This window comes from Camelus ferus, chromosome 2 (genome assembly GCF_009834535.1).
Source record: "Camelus ferus isolate YT-003-E chromosome 2, BCGSAC_Cfer_1.0, whole genome shotgun sequence".
NCBI lineage: Eukaryota > Metazoa > Chordata > Mammalia > Artiodactyla > Camelidae > Camelus > Camelus ferus.
In genome coordinates, this window is record NC_045697.1 from 111,728,435 (window position 1) to 111,749,344 (window position 20,910).

Consider the following 20,910-nt stretch of genomic DNA (forward strand, 5'->3'; position numbering starts at 1 on the left):
TCATGGGCCCTTCCGCAGTCCTCTCACAAGGAAGGGCTTTCTCCAAGTGTTTGCCGTCTTCGATTCATGGCCCTGCTCTTGGATCACAGCTGAGGGTAAAAGAGGGAAAGTCCAGGAAGCTCACTGTCCCCTTACAGCTTGCTCTTCAGCGTTTGCCTTCCCTCCTGGTCTGCCTGCCCTTAATTACTTTGCAGAGTCCTTAGGTAACTGCTGTACTTTGGGTTTTAGTTGAAATCAGTGGGAAAGATGGGCTCCGGCAGGCTTATTCCATTTTCGTTGACACCCGAAGCTTCTCTCCCTGGATTTCTGAGGCTGGACTGCCGGAGGCTCAGTCCTGGGCCCTCTCCTCATCTCTGTCTGCACACCCTCTCTTTGTGACTTCAGCCTTACGTTTCAGCTTCATGGCCTTAAATCATCCCCCAAATTTATAAGGCCGGTGCGGCTCTCTCCTGAACTCCAGAGCAGCTTCTCCAACTGCCTGGTTGACACTGGATGGCCGATAAATACACAAATTTAACATTCCCCAAACTGAATGCCTGCTCTCTCCTGCCCCTGGACCTGTTCCACCTCTCCCTACCCCTTTCAGTAAATGGCAGGTCCATTCTTCCATTTATTCAGGGTAAAAAATTTGAGGTCACCCTTGATGCCTGAGCATGAGGAGAACAGCAGGTTGGGTTTGCCTGGTTAACAAGTACTAACACATAAGACATTCAACACTCAGCTCAAAGGGAAAAAGACTAACTCGATAAAAAATGAAAAGTTGGGTAGAAAAGGAAAAGTGGTCAGAGAAGGATGAACATTCAACTCTCATAACTTAAACACTGAATATTAAATTGACCAAAATCATAATAACTAGTATATGAGGGATTTGGGGAAACAGAAAGAGGGCATGTGTATGGCTGGGGTGGAGGCAGAAGGTCCAGAGCTAATGGCTAAACCTGAAAAAAATCAAGTAGCAAGTGAAGGATGTTATTTAGAGATACGGAGATAAATACCAAGCTGAAGTCAGCACCAAAGAAATTGAAAGCAGTTGACTTGGAGGAGAGAGGCACTGGGGAGGGTAGAGAATGCTGTTTTTTATAAGGGGTCTAGGACTTTCTGGCTTTAAAGGATATACTGTATAATCTTCATAAAAATAAAAATGACAAAAGATACACACCAAACTGCTAGATGACTAACAATGGTTGTTTTTGTGGGAATGAGACAGGAGGGGGGCAAGGCACAGCCACTCAAGGAATGCTACATCCATTAACATCAAAATGGCGAAAGATTCAACCCCCAGGAGGCCTTGAGGCTCAAGATGGTGGGAGATTTAACTTCTAGCAGATCTTGAGCTTCGTTATAGGCTCATTGTAATACATTAGCATGGTGAGTAACACGCCCACAGGCACCGTGGCAGTCCCAAGGCTAGCCCCAAAAGGTCAAAGGGTGGGAAAGGGCCAACTTCCTGGGAATCCCAGCCCCTTCCCTCGGCTACTTAGACTGGGCCTTCCACTTACTAGCATATGAAGCCACCAAGCCCATGAAAACTAGCAATAGGGCATTGCCTTGAGGCCGCACTCTCTCTCTCCCTCTTTGGACGGCCCACATTCTGTCTATGGAGAGTGTATCTACTTTTAATCTGAGCACCCAGCCCCCACCCCTCGTGGCCTTTCCCTTGCCTTTCAATGTATCTCTCTGTACAAATCTACCTTTACTCAACTGTGGCTCGGGCTTGAATTCTTTCCTGCATGAAGCCAAGGACCCACACTTGATGGGGCACGTCCCAGGAGCTCAACCGAAGCCTGGGACACGGACCCTGCTCACGCCCCACATCTGTTTTCCTGCATCAGAAACTCAGGAGGGCTAGGAGGCTGAAGCCTTGTCCCTACAAAAAAAGAAATGAGGGAGATGGAAAGGATTTGTACCCAAGAGGACCCCACAGGGTCCTGCCTTGATTTCAGGTTGTTCAGGGAAACAGAACCAACAGGACAGATATGTATTTCATACATATATATATGAAAAACTTAATATACAGGATATATAGTTATACTAGGCTGTATTATAAATCTTATATACAACTGATCTAAGAACATTGGAGTCGTCCCCTGTAATAATCTTGTAAGACAGTTTCTGTTATTTGTATTTTTCTTTTTTTAAATTAATCTGTTTTGGAGGGTAGGTAATTAGGTTTATACATCTATTTATATAATGGAGGTACTGGGGATTGAACCCAGGACCTCATGCATGCTAAGCGTGTGCTCTACCACTGAGCTACACCCTCACCCTATTATTTGTGTTTTTCGATGAGCAAACTAAGGATCTGAGAAGTTGAGAAAGTCAAGAAGAGGTTTCAATGCAGGGCTGACAGCTGGGTTACTAGCTGAAAGATCTTCTTCCTTAGAGAAGGTTGACAGCGAGGATACCCATGTGAAATAAGTGTCAACGAAAATAAAATCCATAACATGAGAGCTGTAAGTTTCAGTTGTATTCAGGGTCTTACTGAGGACGACAGTCCAGGAGACAACCACTCAGTAGCTCTGAGGACCTGCCGAAAAGGTAGGGGTGTAGCCAGGATATACGTGAATTTTTTGGCTGGGAAATACACGTAGTCAAGGAGCACACATCTGGGTAAAAGATTACAGCCCGTCACAAAGAACAGACATCTCAGGTTAACAATGCTAGTGCTTTTCTGTGTGTGGGAAGTCGCAAGACCACGGGGTCATTAAACTTCTTCCTGAGAGGTGTCTAATGATCTAATTACCCATTTATCCAAAGCCCAGAGGGCCTCATCTTGCTTTCCATCCAGAATCCTGACCAGGGTGGGCTGTCGGTGGGTGACTGCAGTGGGCTGCCACTTAAGCCTTTGTAGAACCGGGTGGTGAGCAATGTTCCTTGTTCCTTTTTAGACACAAGCCTGGTTCATAGATGCAGACTGATCCCCAAGGAAATTCTTGAGAAATAATCTAAGTCCATTCTACCTATACAGAGACAACATAATTCCAAAGTAGTTCTTAAGTTGTAATATTGATAGTGACTCTGGGTGACAGCTGCATGTGAAACTGAGCAGGACCCTGTGGGGCCCCTCCTAGGGTCCAGATGCTTTCCACGTTCCTGTTTCTTGTTTGTAGTTAGTAGGCTTCATTCAGCCTCTTTGACCTTCCCTGAGCTCCCAAGGGCAGATCCAAACAGTTGCTAATCAGGGAAGGGAGGGAAGGCAGAAACAAGGGAGGAGAAGCAGTGGAGCCTTAGGGCAGGGTCCTGGTTCCTCCTTAAGGAATACACAGAACAAAGTCTTTGAGTTCTTCAGTCAGAACCAAGGCCCCCACCCAGGTGGAGGATGGGCTGAGCACAGGATTCCTGGAGCACTGCCCTGTGACCTCACCACCACCCATCAGAAGAAAGTCACATACCCTGCAGCTCTCACCCCAAATTTTGCCTATAAAAACCTGTCCCCTGAAAACTATCCAAGAGTTTGTGTTTTTTTGAGCACTAGCCACCCATTCTCCTTGCTTGACTTTGCAATAAACCTTTCTCTGCTTCAACCAAACTCTGACATACTTAGGACTGTTGGCTTCACTCTTCATGGGCACACAAACTCGTGTTCAGTTAACACATAGGGGTTTATTATCCTGTTCTATTATCATATTCCTACTTTGTATAAGCTTTTAATTTTTCATAACAAGATTAAAAAAAGATTTAACTGAAGGAAGAAAGACTTCGTAGCTGATGTAGTAGAGAGAAATTCGCCACTTCAAAATATGTTTTTTTTTGGCATATTATTTTAAGCTGATTACTTTCTAAGAAACTAGAGACATTTGAGAAACTGAAAACCAAGTGGGAATTACCCTTCTCTAAGAAACATTTACATTTGTAAGGGAACTCTCGGTTTGTAAAGGTGTATCCCTGGGAAGAGGAGGATGACCAAATCTCTAGAAACTCTTATCAGTGCAGAAGGCAAGGACTTAAATGTGCATAAACAACCAGGCTTTATTTCTACTTCTACTTTCTATTTCTGCTTTATGTCACATGGTACAGAACTCTACGTTGGTGGCTTATTCTCTCAATACTCTAAATACCTCACTCCATTGTCTTCTTGCTTGCATTGTTTCATTTCTGAGGATAACTCAAATGTAATTCCCTTTGTTTTTCTAAAAATATACTTACGTAACCGAATCACTTTGCTGTACATCTCAAACTAACACAATGTTGTAACTCAACTATACTTCAATACAAAATTTTACTCTTAGCAACTTTTAAATATGCAATACAGTATTATTATTATTATTTGCAATACAGTATTATTAACTAAAGTCATCACACTGTACATTACGTCTTCATGACTTATTTATTCTATAACTGGAAGTTGGTACCTTTTGACCACTTTTACCTATATCACTCACCTCTCACCCCCTCCACCTCTGGCAACCACTGATCTGTTCTCTGAATGGATGAGCTTGTGTGTGTATATGCGTGTGTGTGTGTGTTTTAGTTCCACATGTAGGTGAAATCATACAGTATTTACCCTTCTCTGTCTGACTTATTTCATCTAACATAATACCCTGTAGGTCCATCCACATTGTCACAAATGGCAAGATTTCATTCTTTTTTTATGGCTGAAAAATATTCCATTTTATATATATATTGGCATATTATATTATATTATATATATACCACATCTTCTTTATCCATTTATCCATGGAGGGACACTTAGGTTGTTTCCATATCTTGGCTATCATAAACATTGATGCAATGAACATTAGGGGGCATATATCTTTTCGAGCTAATGTTTTTATTTTCTTCAGATAATACCCAGAAGTGGAACTGCTGAATCATATAGTAGTTCTATTTTTAATTTTTTACCTCCTTACTGCTTTCCATAGTGGCTGCCCCAATTTACATTCTCATCAACATCCTCACCAACACTTTCTTTACATCCTCACCAACATTTGTTATTTTTGTCTTTTTAATAATAATCACTTTGATAGGTGTGCGGTGATACGGTGATGCCTCATAGTGATTTTGATTTACGTTTCCCTGATGATTAGTGATGCGGAGCACCTTCTCATGTGTCTGTTGGCCATCTATATGTCCTTTGGAAAAACGTCTATTCAGACCTGCCGATTGTTTTTATTTTTTGTTTGTTTGTTTGTTTATTTTATTTATTTATTTTTTTTGCTATTGAATTGTATGATTTTATATATTTTGGAATATTTACCCCTTATCAGCAATATGATTTGCAAATATTTTCTCTCATTTAATAGGTTGCCTTTTCATTTTGTTGATAGTTTCCTTGACTGTGCAGAAGCTTTTTAGTTTGATGTAGTCCCTCTTGTTTATTACACTTTCATTGCTCCTATTTTTGGTGTCAGATTTAAAATATCCTTGCCAGGACCAATGTCAAGGACCGGTGTGAAGGATTTTAATGTCTGTGTTTTCTTCTAGGATTTTTTTTTGGTTTCAATTCTTATGTTCATGCCTTTAATTCATTCTGAATTAACTTTTGTGTATAGTGTAACATAGTGGTCCAATTTCATTCTTTTGCATGTAGCTGCCCAGTTTTCCCAACACCATTTATTGAAGAAATTGTTCTTTCTCTATTGTGTATTCTTGGTTCCTCTGTCATAAATTAATTGACCATGTATGCACGGGTTTATTTCTGGGCTTTTCTGTTCCATTGAGCTATGTGCCTGTTTTTATGCCAGTACTTTACTGTTTTGATTACCCTAGCCTCGCAATGTAGTTTGAAATTAGGGAGTGTGATGCTTCCAGCTTTGTTCTTTCTTAAGGTGTTTTGGCTATTCAGGGTATTTTGTGGTGCCACACAAATTTTAGGATTGGTTGTTCTATTTCTGTGCAAAATGCAATTGGTGTTTTGATAAGGATTGCATTGAATCTGTAGATTGCTTTGGGTAGTATAGACATTTTAACAATATTAATTTTTCCAATCCAGGAGCATTGACTCTCTTTCTGTTTATTTAGTCTTCTTCAATTTCTTCATCAGTGTATAGGTCTTTCACTTCCTTGGTTAAATTTATTCTGTTGTAAATGGGATTGTTTTCTTAATTTAATTTTCTAAAAGCTTTTTGTTAGTGTATGGAAATACAACAGATTTTTGGGTATTGATTTTGTCTCCTGAAACTTCACTGGATTTGTTTTTTCATTCTAGCAGTTTTTTCAGTAGAGTGTTTGGGGCTTTCTTAGTCCTCTCCTGACAGCAATACAACTTACCAGTTCCCAGGACACTTTTTTTTCTTTTTACTATTTTATTGAAGCATAGTTGATTTATAATTTTTTTCTTTTTAGTGGAGTTACTGGGGATTGAACTCAGGACCCCATGCATGCTAAGTATGCACTCTACCACTGAGCTATACCCTTCCTCCACAACAATGTTGTATCAGTTTCCAGTGTACAGCAAAGTGATTCAGTTATATATGTGTATGCATATATTCTTTTTCATTATATGTTACTACAAGTCACTGACTATAGTTCCCTGTGCTATACGGCAGGATGTTCTTCTTTTTAGAGGACAGAAGGTAAGATATTTAGAGAAGCATTTTTCTGAGGCCTGACTGGTATTAGCCACACGTGGATGTTTAGTGTTACAGGAGCTCAGCACTGAGCACCACATTCTGAAAGGTAACCATGAGCTCTTTAGTAAGTTGTGTGTTTGTGTATGTGTGTTGACATCTGCAGGGCTCTCTGTATCACGGAAGCTCTGTTGGACCTCTTGCTCAGGTGGAGATGTGCAATATTTGTAGTCCTTTGTCAGCTACATACATTGGGAATAACTTCTCTCACCTTTCCCCATACTCTTTTTATATTGCCATCTAATTAAAAAGAAGTCTAAAATGTAATACAGTCATCTATTTCTCTATTTAAGAAACAAATTTTAATCTTGAGATCATGAAGATATTCCCCTATTTTAGCTCCTAAATGCACTGCAGTATGTCCATTCATACAGCTGGAAGTGACTTTTATACATAGTATGAGTTTGATTTTCTGGATCCCTTCTCATTAAATAGCTGAAATTTAATTGAGGAGAAATGATATCTTTATAACATCCAATCTTCTTACTATTTTATATGGTAATTCCTGTCATTTATTTTGTCCTTTAAAAAAAATGTTCTGTAACGCTTCACAGTCAAGTCATCTGTGTAAAAGACCTGTGTATTTTTGTTAGATTTCTTTCGGTATCTGATATTTTTTGGTCCTGTTACAAATGGCAACTTTCATTTTCTGATTGATGCTGGTATACTGAAATGCAATTGAATTTTGCATATTAACCTTGTATGTAGCAACCTTACAACATTTACCTATTAAATACTTCATTTGTAAAATATTTTGAATTTTCTATGTAAAAAAAATCATACCATTTGATAATAATAACATTTTTACTTTTTTTCTTCCCAATCATTATGCTTGTTCCTTCCTTGCCTGATTGTTAAGAATGCCAACACGATGTTGAATAGATGTCTCATTTCCATTCTCAGAGAGAAAACTATCAGAATTTTATCAATGCTGTAGTGTTGTGGTAGACACCCTTCAACAGATTAAGGAAGTTCCCTTTGTTATCTACTTTGCTAAATTTTAATTTTTATTTTTATCATGACTCCATACATTAATCCAGGAAGGCTGACTTAAAATGTTACGACTGAGTGGCTTAAACAAAGGAAATTTTTCTCACGGTGCTGGAGGTCCAAGATCAAGGCGCCTGCAGGCCTGGTTTCTCCGGAGGCCTCCTTGTCTTGTACATGGCCTCTCTGTGCCCGCCCACGGTGTTTCCTCGATGGATACACTTCCCTGGTGTCCTCTTTTGAGGAAGTCTTATTGAAGTAGGAATCAACACAGTGCTAAAGAGGTGATAGCAAGAATCTTTGAGTTCCGTTGTCAGAGAGAGCACTATCAGAATTTTATCATCAGTGTGGGTTTTGGGTAGATATCAATGAACACATTAAGGAAGTTACTTTTTCCTAATTTGCTAAATTTGTTTTAAAAACAATCACTGACTAGTCATATTAAATTTGTCCTCACCCTCATCTAACCTTGATTACCTATTTCAAGATCACACCTCCAAATAGTTTGGGATGGGACACATTCAGTCCTCCGTAACTGTAGATGGGTGAATTTTATCAAATGATTTTTCTGCCATCTACTGAGATAATCCTATGATTTGTTTTCATTTCCATTCTGTGGTAAGAAAAAAAATTTGATTATTCAGCTAGGTTTGCTATTGGTCTCCGGCTTTTCATACACTTCATTGGCTGTGAAGATATGCATATGTGATAAACCTGTGAAGAAAAACAAACAGAGGAGGGTATAGCTCAAGTGGTAGAGCACATGCTTAGAATGCAAAAGGTCCTCGGTTCAATCACCAGTACCTCCTCCAAAAATAAATAAATCTAATTACTTCCCCCAAAATAAAATAATCAAGTAAGACAGAAATAAAGTACCTTTTTTTTTTAAAAAAGCAAGGGAATTATTAATATTAAATAAGATACCGGATGCCTCAGGCTGAGGAAAATGGGAGCGACATACTATGATGGAGTCCATCAGGGCCGCTGAGCTACGTACCCTTATTTCCTAACCTATACCTGGGTTTTCATTTTACTATTCTCCTTTAAATTGTAGCTCTATATGTTAATCCAATCTTACATGCATGCTTTTCATTAAAAAACAAAATCAGCCACACTCAAAGCTGAAATGTGACTGAAAAAATTAGAAATGGAGTAGAAATACGTTTAAATGTTGGAAGCGGGGAGAAAAGTAGCAACAGGTTAACCCTGCGGAGACATGGACATAAATCTCCCATGCATGGGAAGGAGTGGGGACAATTTGCTGTTTGCTCTGTCACAAATCAAAACATAAAAATCTCCCAAAAGAAAAAAAAAAAAAAGAAAGAAAGAAAAGAAAAAGTATTATTTTGTAACAGATACGACAAAACACTGTCTTTTTCTATGTCAAATATCTCCCAGGCAGACGTATAAGTATAAGTGATCTCATCTAATGCTCATAATTTCTGGACATGATAGACAAGATCTCAAATTTCAGGTGAGACTTGATTAAGATGCACCATTGGTAATAAGCAAAACACAACTCCTGTTAAAAAAAAAAAGAAGCAATAAATCTGCTTGACTTTTGCCCCGGAGGGAGACTGGACAATATACAAATCTCCCTGTACTCCAGATGGAGACACCGCCTCTTATCTTCCAAGGCTGTTTCCCATAAAAACATCCGGGCAAACAGTGTGGAGCCCTCAGTTCCTCGCTCCCGACACTTGCAGAAAAGCAAGAGACCCACTGAAAAGTGTCCCCGCACAATTGTCTTCTCTCCCACCTGGAACGCGTAAGGTGCTTATAAAACAGGTAAAGGTGCAGGTAGACGAAACATGCAAATGTTCACAAGTTTATTGCAGCTGTGAAACTACAGTTTCACACGCTCCCACGTTAGAGTTCTGGAAACACTTCAGTTATCTGCAGGTCCCTGTTGGCTGGGATCACCCCCGTAGTCTCTCACCGCGCAGACTGTGAGAGAGTCGCTCCTGATGCAGAAGTAGGGCTTCAGGACTTCCGAAAACGCCGCGGAGAAGGAGTGGAGGTGAGACCTGTCGTCCACACTGTAGAAGGACACGGCGCCCAGCTCGTAGTCCAGGTACACGCCCACCCCGCCGGGCCGGTCCTTCAGCTCCAGGGGGACGGCGCCCCCGGGCCCCTGCGCCTCGTACGCCCCGCCGCGCAGCCGCACCGTCCAGCGGCCGCCGGGTCCCGCCGGGCGCCCCGCGCGCGTCCCGGGGGCGGGGTCTGCGGGGTCCGCGCAGACGCCCACCGCCCACGCCGGCCCGCCCAGCCGCACCTCCCAGTACCGCCGGCCGCGCGCGAAGCTCTGGGCGCCCAGCACCGCCGGCTCGGCGCTGAACCTCCGCGCGCCGCGGGGCGCCCTCCGCTTCCTCCCCAGGAACGTCGCGGACTTCCTGTCCTCGGACACCAGCAGGCTGGGGTGCGCCGTCTCGGGGTCCAGGCTCACGTCCTCCCGGAACGTCTGGATGATTTTGCGCAGAGCCGAGTGCTGCGGGGGGAGGCTGCAGCCTTCGCGGCGCAGCTGGAAGGAGTAGACGGCGGGGCACCGCAGGCCCTCGCACCTGCGCAGGACGCCCGCGATGCCTCTCAGCAGCCTCACGCCGGGCAGCACGCTCCGCTCGGCCACCTCCTGCAGGAGGCCCTTCAGGGTGGAAATGTGGTCCGAGAAGGCGGCCACGTTGGCGCCCAGCTGCTCCTGGATGTCCCGCTCCTCCTGGACCAGCCTCTCCAGGACGGCCTCCTGCTCGCGGTCCACAGCCCGGTTCAGCTGCCCGAACTCCAAGGCCAGCTCCCGCCGCTGGCGCTGCACCTGCTCCCGCAGCTCCAGCAGCTTCCTGTCCTGCGCGGCCACCAGGCTCTGAGCGTCGGCCACCCGCGTCTTCAGGGGCTCCACGTAACTGCCGAGCCTCTTGCGGTGGTGAGCGGCGGCCTCGCCCACGGACCTCACCACGTGGCCCTGGTGCTCAGGGGGCTGCGTGCACAGGGGACACAGCAGCTCCAGGTCGTCCTCGCAGAAGAGGCCCAGGACCTGGTGGTGCCGCTCGCACAGGCGCGGCTCCTCGCGCCTCCTCCTCTTGCTCCTGCGGCCGCCCAGCTGCCTGGCGATGTCGATCATCCTGCCCAGCTGGGTGTTGCTCCTGACGTGCCGCTCCTGGCACGGGTGGCGGCACACGGGGCAAGGGAACCTGTCCTCCAGGTGAGCCCAGGACTGCTGGATGCAGCGGCGGCAGAAGTTGTGCCCACAGTCGATGGTGACGGGGTCGCTCAGGCCGTCCAGACACACGGGACAGTTGGCTTCTGCCTGGAGTCCAGCCAGGGCCGCCGCCACCGCCATCGGGGCTGCACCGAGGTGGGTTTTCTCTGGAGGCCGGGCTGCAGGGTCTCCACGCTGACAAGCAGGCGCACCCTCGGTTCTCACTCCTTGTCCAGGACGCTGCGCTCCGAAGGGCCGTCGGAACTCGGTGGCGCGGGCAGTGGCCAGAGTGGCTTCCTTCACTTCCTGCAGCTGATCGCAGAGCAGCTGGGCCACTCACTGCTCTCAGCAACTCTCTGGGTCAGAAAGCAGACACAAGTCGAAAGTGCCTTTTCCTTCCTGGGGATGAGAAAAATAATCCTGCCTGTGAAAAGGCTGCCCTGTGTTGTGGGACCAGCTCGCTGCCACCTTGAAGAATCTGCTGACCCTCCCCTCCACCACGATCCACTTACACCCGCAGGGACCACTGGCTGATGTGACGGTGTCCTGGGAGTTGAAATGTGTGTGGGCTTGGGGATGAGAGCCCCAGGCCTGGGTGGGGAGTCCCCCTCAGTCAACAGCTTATCTGTGGACCTGGGCAAAGTCACATAGCATCCCTGATTCTAAGAGGATCTGGTTAAAGGACAAAATTCTCAGCTTCAATCATTTCAGTGTTGTCAAAAATCTAATAAAAGAACCTGCTACTTTTTGGCTTAAACCACAGATATTTCTGACAGCACTCAATTCATAATACATAAAAATTTACTTTTCACTTAAGGTTCTCAACTACAGGATATATCAGATACATCAGACTGTGTGCATAAGTGGATTTGATTTGGACTAGAAGAAATTTATCTGGACACCCTGCCAGGTCAGAAAACTCTTCACATCAGGCACAGTATGAGATTGAGATCAGGATTTTATTGTGAGTTGAAGCTGAGAAACACACATACACATAACTACTCCCTGACATCCTTGGTGAGCTGCCAGCTAGTGAAGCTTTGTGAGGTCAGAATCTCTACAAGGATGTGTGGCACTTTCCCTTAGAAGCTGCTGCTGATTCTCAAAGAGCTGAGAGGCCAACTCAGGGCACCCACAGAGGATGTGTCCTGGTAAACTCCCCAGACTTTCCTCTGAGATCAGTGAAGTGATCCCAAAGCTGGACGCTGAGTATCCATGGCCGATGCGGGGAGGTGTGAGGGAGTCTATTGATTTAATTATCTTGATGCCTGATTGGTTTAAAACAGTATTTTGATCCAGAATGATGGACAAATGAATTTCAGAGTGTTCTAGCCTCTGATTGCCCAGCCCACTACCACCCTCTGGGCCCCCTCCAGTCTTCTGCCACCCACACCCAGATCTAGTCACACCCCCTCCCACAGGGCTCTCCTGCAGGACTGCGTTTCATCTAGAGGACCCCGTCCTTCCCTCAGCTCCAGCTTCCCCAGCACCAGGCTCTCACCCTCCTACCCTCCTGTAGTATGTTCAGCTCCTCTGGCCCCAGTGCCTTTGTACCAGCAGAGCCCTCAGAGGTCTCCGGTGCTGCCCGGCTCAGAGCTCACTGTCACTTCTTCCAGATCTCAGCTTCCCCGCTGCATGAGGGTCACCTCCCCAACAAAATGTGACAGAGCAGTAAGGACAGGATCGTGAGCTCTTTTCACTCTGACTGCTGTAGATTTACAGATTTGGAAAAACTGCATCCCACACAGAGCTGTCACCTCCGTGCTGTCTGCCATGATTGCATCTCCAAAAATCACCTCAGTCCCTGGCTAAGCTGTAGAGCACTAAAATCCTGCCAGGTTTCCGGGTCTCCCATAGGGACTGAGTGACTCTGGGGTAACCTGCTTCTGCTCTGCCTGTCTGCAGGCAGGCGTGGTGAGATGGAGGAAGACCAAATTCCTCCCCGGCCCCCGGAGCTCTAATCGTTGTCCCTCCCCACCTGCACACTGATGAGATTTAAAGTTCCTTAAAAGTCAAAATGGAGCCGGTGGCCAATGTGGCTGTGGTTTCAGACACATCCCTGCACCAGTAACAACCTGACTTTTCTGAACTGGATCAAACTCAAGGACACCACCAGCTGTTTACAAAGCAGTACCTGCTGACAGCTCTAGCTGCAACCTTGTAGTTTCAAACCCCTCCCCACCCCCACCCTCACAATTGTGTTATCAATTTGAGCAACAACCAGTCCTTCTCTGTTTCACCATCACCCTTCTTGCCAGGTCCATCCTAATTATTGACAGCCAACTGATGGAGCCTTGCAGGTTTCATGCCTTTATAAGCCTTCCCCATTGTGTATCCTGGGGACACAATTCAAGTGCTTTTTGAATCTGTGTCTCCGGGACTGCAGTCCTAACGACCCCCAATAAACGTCTCTATTTCAGTGAGGTCTGGGTTTCTGGGGTTTTGGTTAACACTCCACACTTCCCAGGACTGAGACATCCTGGAGGGGGATCCCACAGCTTCAGACCAGCCTTTGCGGGATTGTCACACACAAGTATTTTCATCCTCAGGCCCCCAGGACAGGGTAGGAACTTGGCATCTGTGCTCTCAGTACGCATTTAGGTGACTTAGGACAAGGCAGGCTGAGGGACTGGGAACCCTGATAAAGGACAGGTTTTAGCAGAAGCCAAACCTGAGTGTGGATCCCTCGGAGGTGGGTCCCTAGGCTGGGCCCAGAGCAGGGACTCAGGGAGCCCTGGCCTTGTCACCTCCCCACTCCTGCTCTCCACTTACCTGGTGCGGCTCTGGTGGTGTCCCAACGCCTGGTCCTCAGTCTGCTGTCCCACCAAATAGTGTGGGCGGGGATGTGACCCGAGCATATATACACCGCCAGGAGGGTGGAGCTATTGGGGTCCCGCCCTAAAGGCTGTGGCTCCTCCCCCGGAGAGTGGATTGGATGAGTGTTTAGAGGTGCTGCTCAGAGTTGAGGGGGGGAGGGGGGAGGACCCAGCCTGGGATGAGGCCAAGCTGATGGGCGGCCGCTGTCCCGGTGATAACAGGATCCCAGCTGCAGATTTGAGATCCTCCCATGATCCTTTCAACGCCACTTAACTTTAATCTTCTCCGATGGGGGAAATGAACTCTGAAAGGCGCTGTGAGTCTGTCCATTTCCTCCCCAGGGAGGTGTGACTCCCCCGCCCTTCCCGATCTCCAGCTCCGCGTGCACGCGGAGGGTCCGGGGTCTGGGTGAGTCCATCCCGGGCCCCCTGCACCCTCACGACGAGCAGTTTCCTATTCCAGGACCGCTGAACCCCGACCGCAGACAGGGCAGTGTACAGAGCCCAGGTCCGGACCTGCCTGACACACGGAAGACAAACTGTGCGAAGTCCCGGCCCCCGAGACAGTTGTGCCGCTGCGGATGGTTCAGGTTCCCGGCGTGATTGTCTCCCAGAGACGAGGGCGCTGCGGGGAGGGGCCCCTTGGGAGGAGACGCGCACCCAGGAGAAGCCCGGAGTGAGGCAGGAACCGCAGGGCCGGAGGGCAGCAGTGCCTGGAGGGCGGTGGCCTCTGAGCGTCTGCCGACTCTGTTCCTGGCGCGCCCCGCGGCCTCAGCGCAGCAGGGATTAGAATTCCAGGGCCTTGATGAAAATTTGAAAAGACGATGTTTGCGGGGAAAACCCTCTAATTTTGATGTATTTTGCTTTGGAACTGCCAAAGCAGTTTGCATTTGTTTCCTGCAACATTTCTGTAAAATAAGCCTGGTAAGTAACATAGTCAGTGAGGACAGACAGAAAATGGCTGTCTTCCAGGTGGCAAATAACAAAACACCTGCACTAGCTTTGCAGCTTCCTGTGAAAATACAATTGTTTCTAAACAAGTTAAAACAAATACACAACCAAAACCCAAAACACCATCTAATTCTTGAGATTATATTATCCCACAGTTATTAATTGTATTAATTTGCATAATGTTCTCATGAACCATAGAGGAAAAGTACCAACCGGGAAATGTCTCCCAGGTGGGTCCAGTAGAGAAATAAGCCCTACATTTTCCTCGAAAAGTATTGGTGTAAGTATTTTTGCTCTGATATGAGAGCTGTTATTCAAAGTACAAAATGAAACCTCTCCCAACTCATAATTTAGAAAGCGCCAGTCCCCCTGGACTTTGGTGTATGCGGTGCAACACAGGGGTTAAGACCAGAGAAAGATTTGTCAGCTTCCCCCTTGGGGGATGGCAGAGCCATAGCATCCCAGGGGATGGACCCCTACAGACACCATGGCCCCTTCACCACTGCCTCCTTCTCCACCAACTAATGATGCCAACCCTCTGAAGACTCAGGGCAGCTGGTAAACAAGTAACCTTGTGAGATTGTGTGGACAGCGTGGTTTCACGGTTTCCACTGTCATGCCTTTTCTGTCTTCTGAGGTGAGAAGACTGGGAACTCAAGTTTCAGTATCTAGGGTCAAATTGACCTTGGAAAGGTTGATTTTACACTTTCTGTAGGTTAAAATGTTTTCAAGAGATGGATCCATTTTTCTTCCATTCATATGAAAGGACCGCTGGAGGGTCTAGATCTCCATACCTGCTGGAGACGCTTTCAGCCCCTGGGAGCAAGTCCAGGTCTGACCCCGCCCCACTTCTCTTCAGTCTGGAGGCTGCCCACCCCACTTCCAGTCCCCTAGAATGTGCCAACGTGACCTGGTTTCCCTTGACAACTCCTGTCAGGAGGGTCCTTTCCAGGCCTGTCCCCTTTGTAGAGGGTCAGGGGGAGCTGGCTGCCCCGCGGGGTGCAGTAAGGGAGGTGCAGGAGTCACGTGTTTAGGGCTGTACCTGGATCTGGACTTTGGGAGCGGGTGTATTTTCAAACTATTCTGATGGGTCAGGAGATCCGGGGTCTGTCAGACACAGACGACTCTTCTCAGTTGACAGCAGAGGGGAACGGCTGCCGGGTCTTGACCTTCAGTCCTGTGCTTTGCCCGCATCTTCTTCATAGACCCATCATCTCCTGATCGGCTTATCACCTAGTCCCCAACCCAGCCAACCTCCGGAGCTCTCTCACTCACTTCATAGTTAGAGTCCTGGAGCCAGAGACATGAGTGTCATCCCAGCTGGGCCTGTGACCGTCCAGGGAGCAGAGACATAGGAAAGCAGGGCATATTTGCCTCCTTGCCCCGTTTCAGTGTGGATGACCTTCCCATCCGGAGAGAGGATGAGGCTTTGCTTCTCATCAGGAACAGACATTGCCCCCCTCCTGCAGATCCTGCACCGAAATGTCTGGTACCATCTGTTGGAAAACGTTTGAACAACCAAACCCACACGATTAGATCAAAAATAACACTGGGCAGTTGAGCCCCTGCGGCCACAGCAATGCGTGTCCAGGACCACGGGGTGGAGCGTTCCCAGCTCCTGGTCAGCCCGGAGCGGCCCGCGCACACACAGGAAGCGGCCGTTCCCTCTTTTAAACCACGGCTGAGGACAGGTGTCCTCCAACCCCAGCCCAGCCCCTTCTGTTCACTGAACTCAGGGTCTCAGAAACTGTTCCACATCCACACACATATTTCACTATGAGCAGAAGCCTGAATGGAAAGTGTTGCATCCATGGTGGGAAGAGAAGTTTCTGGAAGAAGGACAGTCTTTCTGCGAGGTCAGCGTTCCCTCCAGTGTTCTTCCGCCCTCTCAGTTTCAAATCAGAGGTGTCGCCTACTGAGTGCTTTACCAGGTTAGACTGCGTGCTCTGTGCTTTACTCAAACATCCTGTGAAAACTTCACGAGAATTCTCTACTGTGGGAGGACTTGCCTCCCATAGACAAAAGTGGAAAGGGAGGGTTAGAGTGGTGACGTCTGCGGGGCCACCGGGATGGAGTGTCACCCCTCTGGGGCCACAACAGCCCGTCTCTTTCAAAATACTTAAGAGTATTTCAAAATACTGGTTTTTAAGTATAATTTCCATTTTGTTGTTTTGTTTTGCAGAGAACAAGATTTCTTCAGTCATTAAGGACTTAGCTCCTTACATGGGCTCTGGTGGAGGCCGTGGGGCGGCACCTGCAGGTCTAAATCTGGGTGGGCATGTTCGCTCCTTCCGGGCTTCACGAGGACTCCTGACCACCTTGCTGTGCGTGGCACAGCTCACGTAGTAGTGCAGTTCCACAGACAGCTTGGGAGGCACGTAGGCGTGGAGACACTTGCTTCAGAAACGTCCCCGATGGCTGCGGCCTCTACTGTGTTTTGAATGACAAACTTCTCAGTGACCGTGTCCTTGGGCAGGCATCTGGCACAGCAAATAAGCTGCATGAGGCTGCAGGCCTTTTTGGCAAGACCATCGTTCCCTCTTTGCCTGGTCACCAGGCGAGGACACGAGAGAGCCAAAATACATTTTATTCCCACTGGCCAGCTAATTCCCGATTTGAGAATACTCTCCCAAAAGTCCAAAAAGAAAAAAGTTGTGATTCATAACATTTCCATGCAAGGGGCATTTATCTGATGGCAAGAGGAGAGACACGTCCCTGCGCAAGGGAAGCAGCCCGAGCCTGAGCTTTGGGGCGATCTCAGCTCTCTGACAATTGAGTATAAGTCAGAAGTCACTGCGATGTGGTTAACAGTCTTGTATGTTATCCGGCACAAAACAGTATCAGGAACAACACAGTTATTCTGTAAATGTCAGCATTAGGTCAGTGGATCAGCGCCCTCAAAGGTTTTAACCACCAGTGACGAGTTCAGCAGGCTCAGTGATGGTGTTGGGGGGGCAGATGGAGGTTCTCTAATTCTGCGCCCCTACACTTCACTGCTGGCATCTTCCCTAAAGAAGACCTTTCCCTCCCTGACGTCCCCTTCTGTGTTTTTAGAGGCACCCCCTGGACTCATGAATTCTCTTCCTCTCCAACGTGTATACCCATCATTCTCCTTGCTGAGGTCCAGAGAGCCCCACATGGAGCCGGCCATGCTCCCTATGCTGCCTCTGCACCCTCTTGGCCAGTCCTCGCTAGTCTTTGAGCTCATCCCTGCTGTGAGATACAGGAGCCTTCATTCCCATCTTTTATTCTCCTGAGACCAGACCTAGAACCAATATTTTCTCTGTGACACTCTGTTGGGCTTTATTGATGAAGGATAATGAAAAACTAAGATCTGGTGGAGTAAACGCTTTTAAATGTGTGATGTAAAACAAATGAGGGTGTACGTGTTAAGAACTATGAAGGATGTGAGATTTACCTTATTTTTGAGCTGACAAGTTAGCCTGCCCCTGTATGATGGATGCTGGCCGAAGACACAAAGCACTTTCTTACTCGTGGCACAGTGGTGGCATGAACTCTATGTTAGTCTCAGTACCCGGGGTCCTTCCATCCGTGGGGTGAGCCTAGATGGATGCGGTGCACACAGGGGATTTGCAGCACAGACGGGAACTCCCAGCCCAGGACATCCGGATCCTCACTGCGCTGTGGGCAAAACTGCCCAGACTCTGCCCCAAAGGGAGGCATAGCCTTCAACATGATGTACAGCAGTCACACCTCCCTCTGCTCTGCAGGGTGACTCTCCAGCTTCTGAAGCAGCTCCTCAGGAAGCATCCTTGGAAAGATAGTGCAGAACCAAATGGCAGCCAGTGCCTCTGCTCACAGGATGTGCAGAAGCCCTCAGACTCACAGAATGTTCTCCCAACATTGCCCAGACCAGGAAGCAGCATTACAACAGGAACTGAGACAACTCTTCTGTGGGCGTGGACATCTGGGTCTCTGAGGACATTATTAAGAAGACTTTTAGGAATTGGGAAGGGGAGGTGTGGAGAAGGGCCAGGGAGGACACCTCTGCAAGAAGGGGTCTGCACAGGGGTCTCTAAGCATGCTCTCCAGACCAGTAGCATCATGACCATGTAGACATTTATTAAAATATAGGTTCCTGGGCCCCACCTCCAACCTACTGACTCAGAAATAATGGGGTGGGGGACGGGGCCCAGAAACCACTGTTACCGACAGCCTACCGGTGACCCTGGTGCACCCCAACCTTTGAGAACCATTCATCTGGAAGTTGCATTTCAAGGAAACTAGAATATGTCACCCCAAAATATGCCTTTATGACACAAAAATTATATTGAGCTGAAGGCAATTAAGAAGCAGCAAACCCACAAACCCTCCCCTTCTCTGGCTAGTGGTGGGATACAAATTCTCGTCTTAGTGGCCGCAGACCCTTGTCAGCCCAGGGAGGGCGCCAGAGGAAGCTGCAAACAAACCTTACTCCATTAATTCTCCTCCATGGTTTGAATTTCCCACATCCTGCCTCCCTTGAAAGCCTAAATCTGTTCCAAGCTCCTCTCTCTGGTCTACAAATGACCTGTTTGTCGAAGCTGCTTTATAAGCTGGGGTTCTGAGCCTCCACGGGGGTTCCGTTTCCTTTAGGTTCCTCCAGCGAGGGGGTGCTGCGGCCCCCATTCCCTGCCTCCCTCTTGCTAATTTCTCTGAGAGACTGCCAGGGGCAAGCAGAGTAGGGCGGGGGCTGCACTTGCCTGCAGGGCGCGTCCAGAGCAGACATTCAGTCCCCGCCCTGCTGGGTGATTCCGCCCGCAGGAGGCCCCAGCAGATGACACGGGTAGGTCACACAGCAGGGGAGGATCCTGGGTTAAAAGAGGATGTTTTTGCTTTTTTCTGACAGGAGGAGCACTGAGAGGCGAGATTCTCTGAATGAAAATTGGATATGTGAAAAAAGAGTTATTTTTGGAGTAAAACCAGGAGGGATGGCACATCGGAGAGCTCGCGGACGCTCAGGTGTCAGCCACTCTGAAGACTTCAGCCGCCGTCTCTCTCTTAAAGGGTCTGGAGTCCGTGTTTGTAGCTTCAGCCTCAGTAAATCCAAGTGCAAACTAGGTCCTTCTGTTTCTTCGAGGACCAGACACGCCTTGTGCTTAAACTGCACTCACTTCCCCTCAGTTCTGCCCTGGTCCCGCGCTGTCACCTACGTGGCTGAAGCTCTTGCCTTGGGGTCCCTCTCCACCCTTTACTGACCTCCTGGGTGCACTTCCCACCTCGTCCACCAGGCGGCCTCAGGGCACCATGGGTCCAGCGGGAGCCTCCTGCTGCCCAGTCTGTATCCACTGGCTGCTGTATCCACCTCTTATCCACCAAGATTAGGGTGCAGCCCGGAGAGCTGTTCAAAAGTCCCTGCTGCTCTCGGGGTCCCTCTGCCTGAAATCCGCCACTGGCTCCCACTGTTCTCAGGGTCCAAATCTGAAATTCCACTCACGGCCCCTGGCCAGCTGTCTCTCGCCTCACATACTGGTTTCAGGGGAGTAAATCTCGGTGCCCTCATTTCGGGGAAAATAATGTCACCATAACTTCTCAGTTTGCCAAAGCACACAGGCCTTTGAGGGGAAACCTCTGACTCCTGAATTACTTCTCCCCACACTCTGAACCCCACGGAAAGGAGTTGCCACGGCCCCCAAGTAGTTGGACTTCTCAGCCAAGCTCCCTCCTGATCTTCCCATTTGATCTCTCTCTCTCTTTTTTAAATGAAGTATAGGCAGTTACAATGTATCAATTTCTGGTGTACAGCATAACCTCTCAGTCATGCATATATGCATGTATTCATTTTTATATTATTTTTCATTAATGGTTATTACAATATACTAAATATAGTTCCCTGTGCTATAGAGAAGAAATTTATTTTATTCATTTTTATATATAGTGCTTATCATTTGCAAATCTCAAACACCCAAATTTATCCTTTCCTGCCCCATTCCCCGGTAACCACAAAGCCACAGGATTGTTTTCTATGTCTGTGAGTCTGTTTCTTTGGTAGATAAGATCATTAATGTTCTCTTTTCTTTTTCTTCTTGTTTTTAGATTTATACTTATGAGTGATATCCTGTATTTTTCTTTTTCTGGCTTATTTTACGTAGAATGACAATCTTAAGCTCCCTTCATGTTGCTGCAAATGGCATTATTTTAATCTTTTTATGGCTGAGTAGTATTCCATTGTATAAACATACCACAGCTTCTTTATCAGGTCCTCTGTTGATGGACATTTAGGTTGTTTCCATGTCTTAACTATTGTAAACAGTGCTGCTGTGAACATTGGGGTGCAGGTATCTTTTTCATTTTGAGTGAATTTCTTTGTCAAATACTTTGTTGAGCATAATTTCTAAGCTGGTGGTTGTAGGGTGCCCCGGAGAGGGACAGGGACAGCCCAGTGGTAGAGCAC

At 47.3% G+C, this 20,910-nt stretch overlaps 1 protein-coding gene and 1 pseudogene across 1 annotated transcript; both read right to left on the reverse strand.

Moving 5' to 3' along the window:
- Positions 1-11,020, reverse strand: LOC102524539 (putative tripartite motif-containing protein 75). The gene is made up of 3 exons (XM_032466721.1): positions 9,496-11,020; positions 7,667-7,832; positions 1-89 (listed from the first exon to the last, which is right to left on the reverse strand). The coding sequence occupies exons 1-3, from the start codon at positions 10,888-10,890 to the stop codon at positions 1-3; spliced, it is 1,650 nt and encodes a 549-aa protein (XP_032322612.1). The 5' UTR covers positions 10,891-11,020.
- Positions 11,021-16,665: 5,645 nt separating this feature from the next.
- On the reverse strand, positions 16,666-17,667 carry LOC102503595 (annotated as a pseudogene).
- Between the last annotated feature and the right edge of the window lie 3,243 nt (positions 17,668-20,910).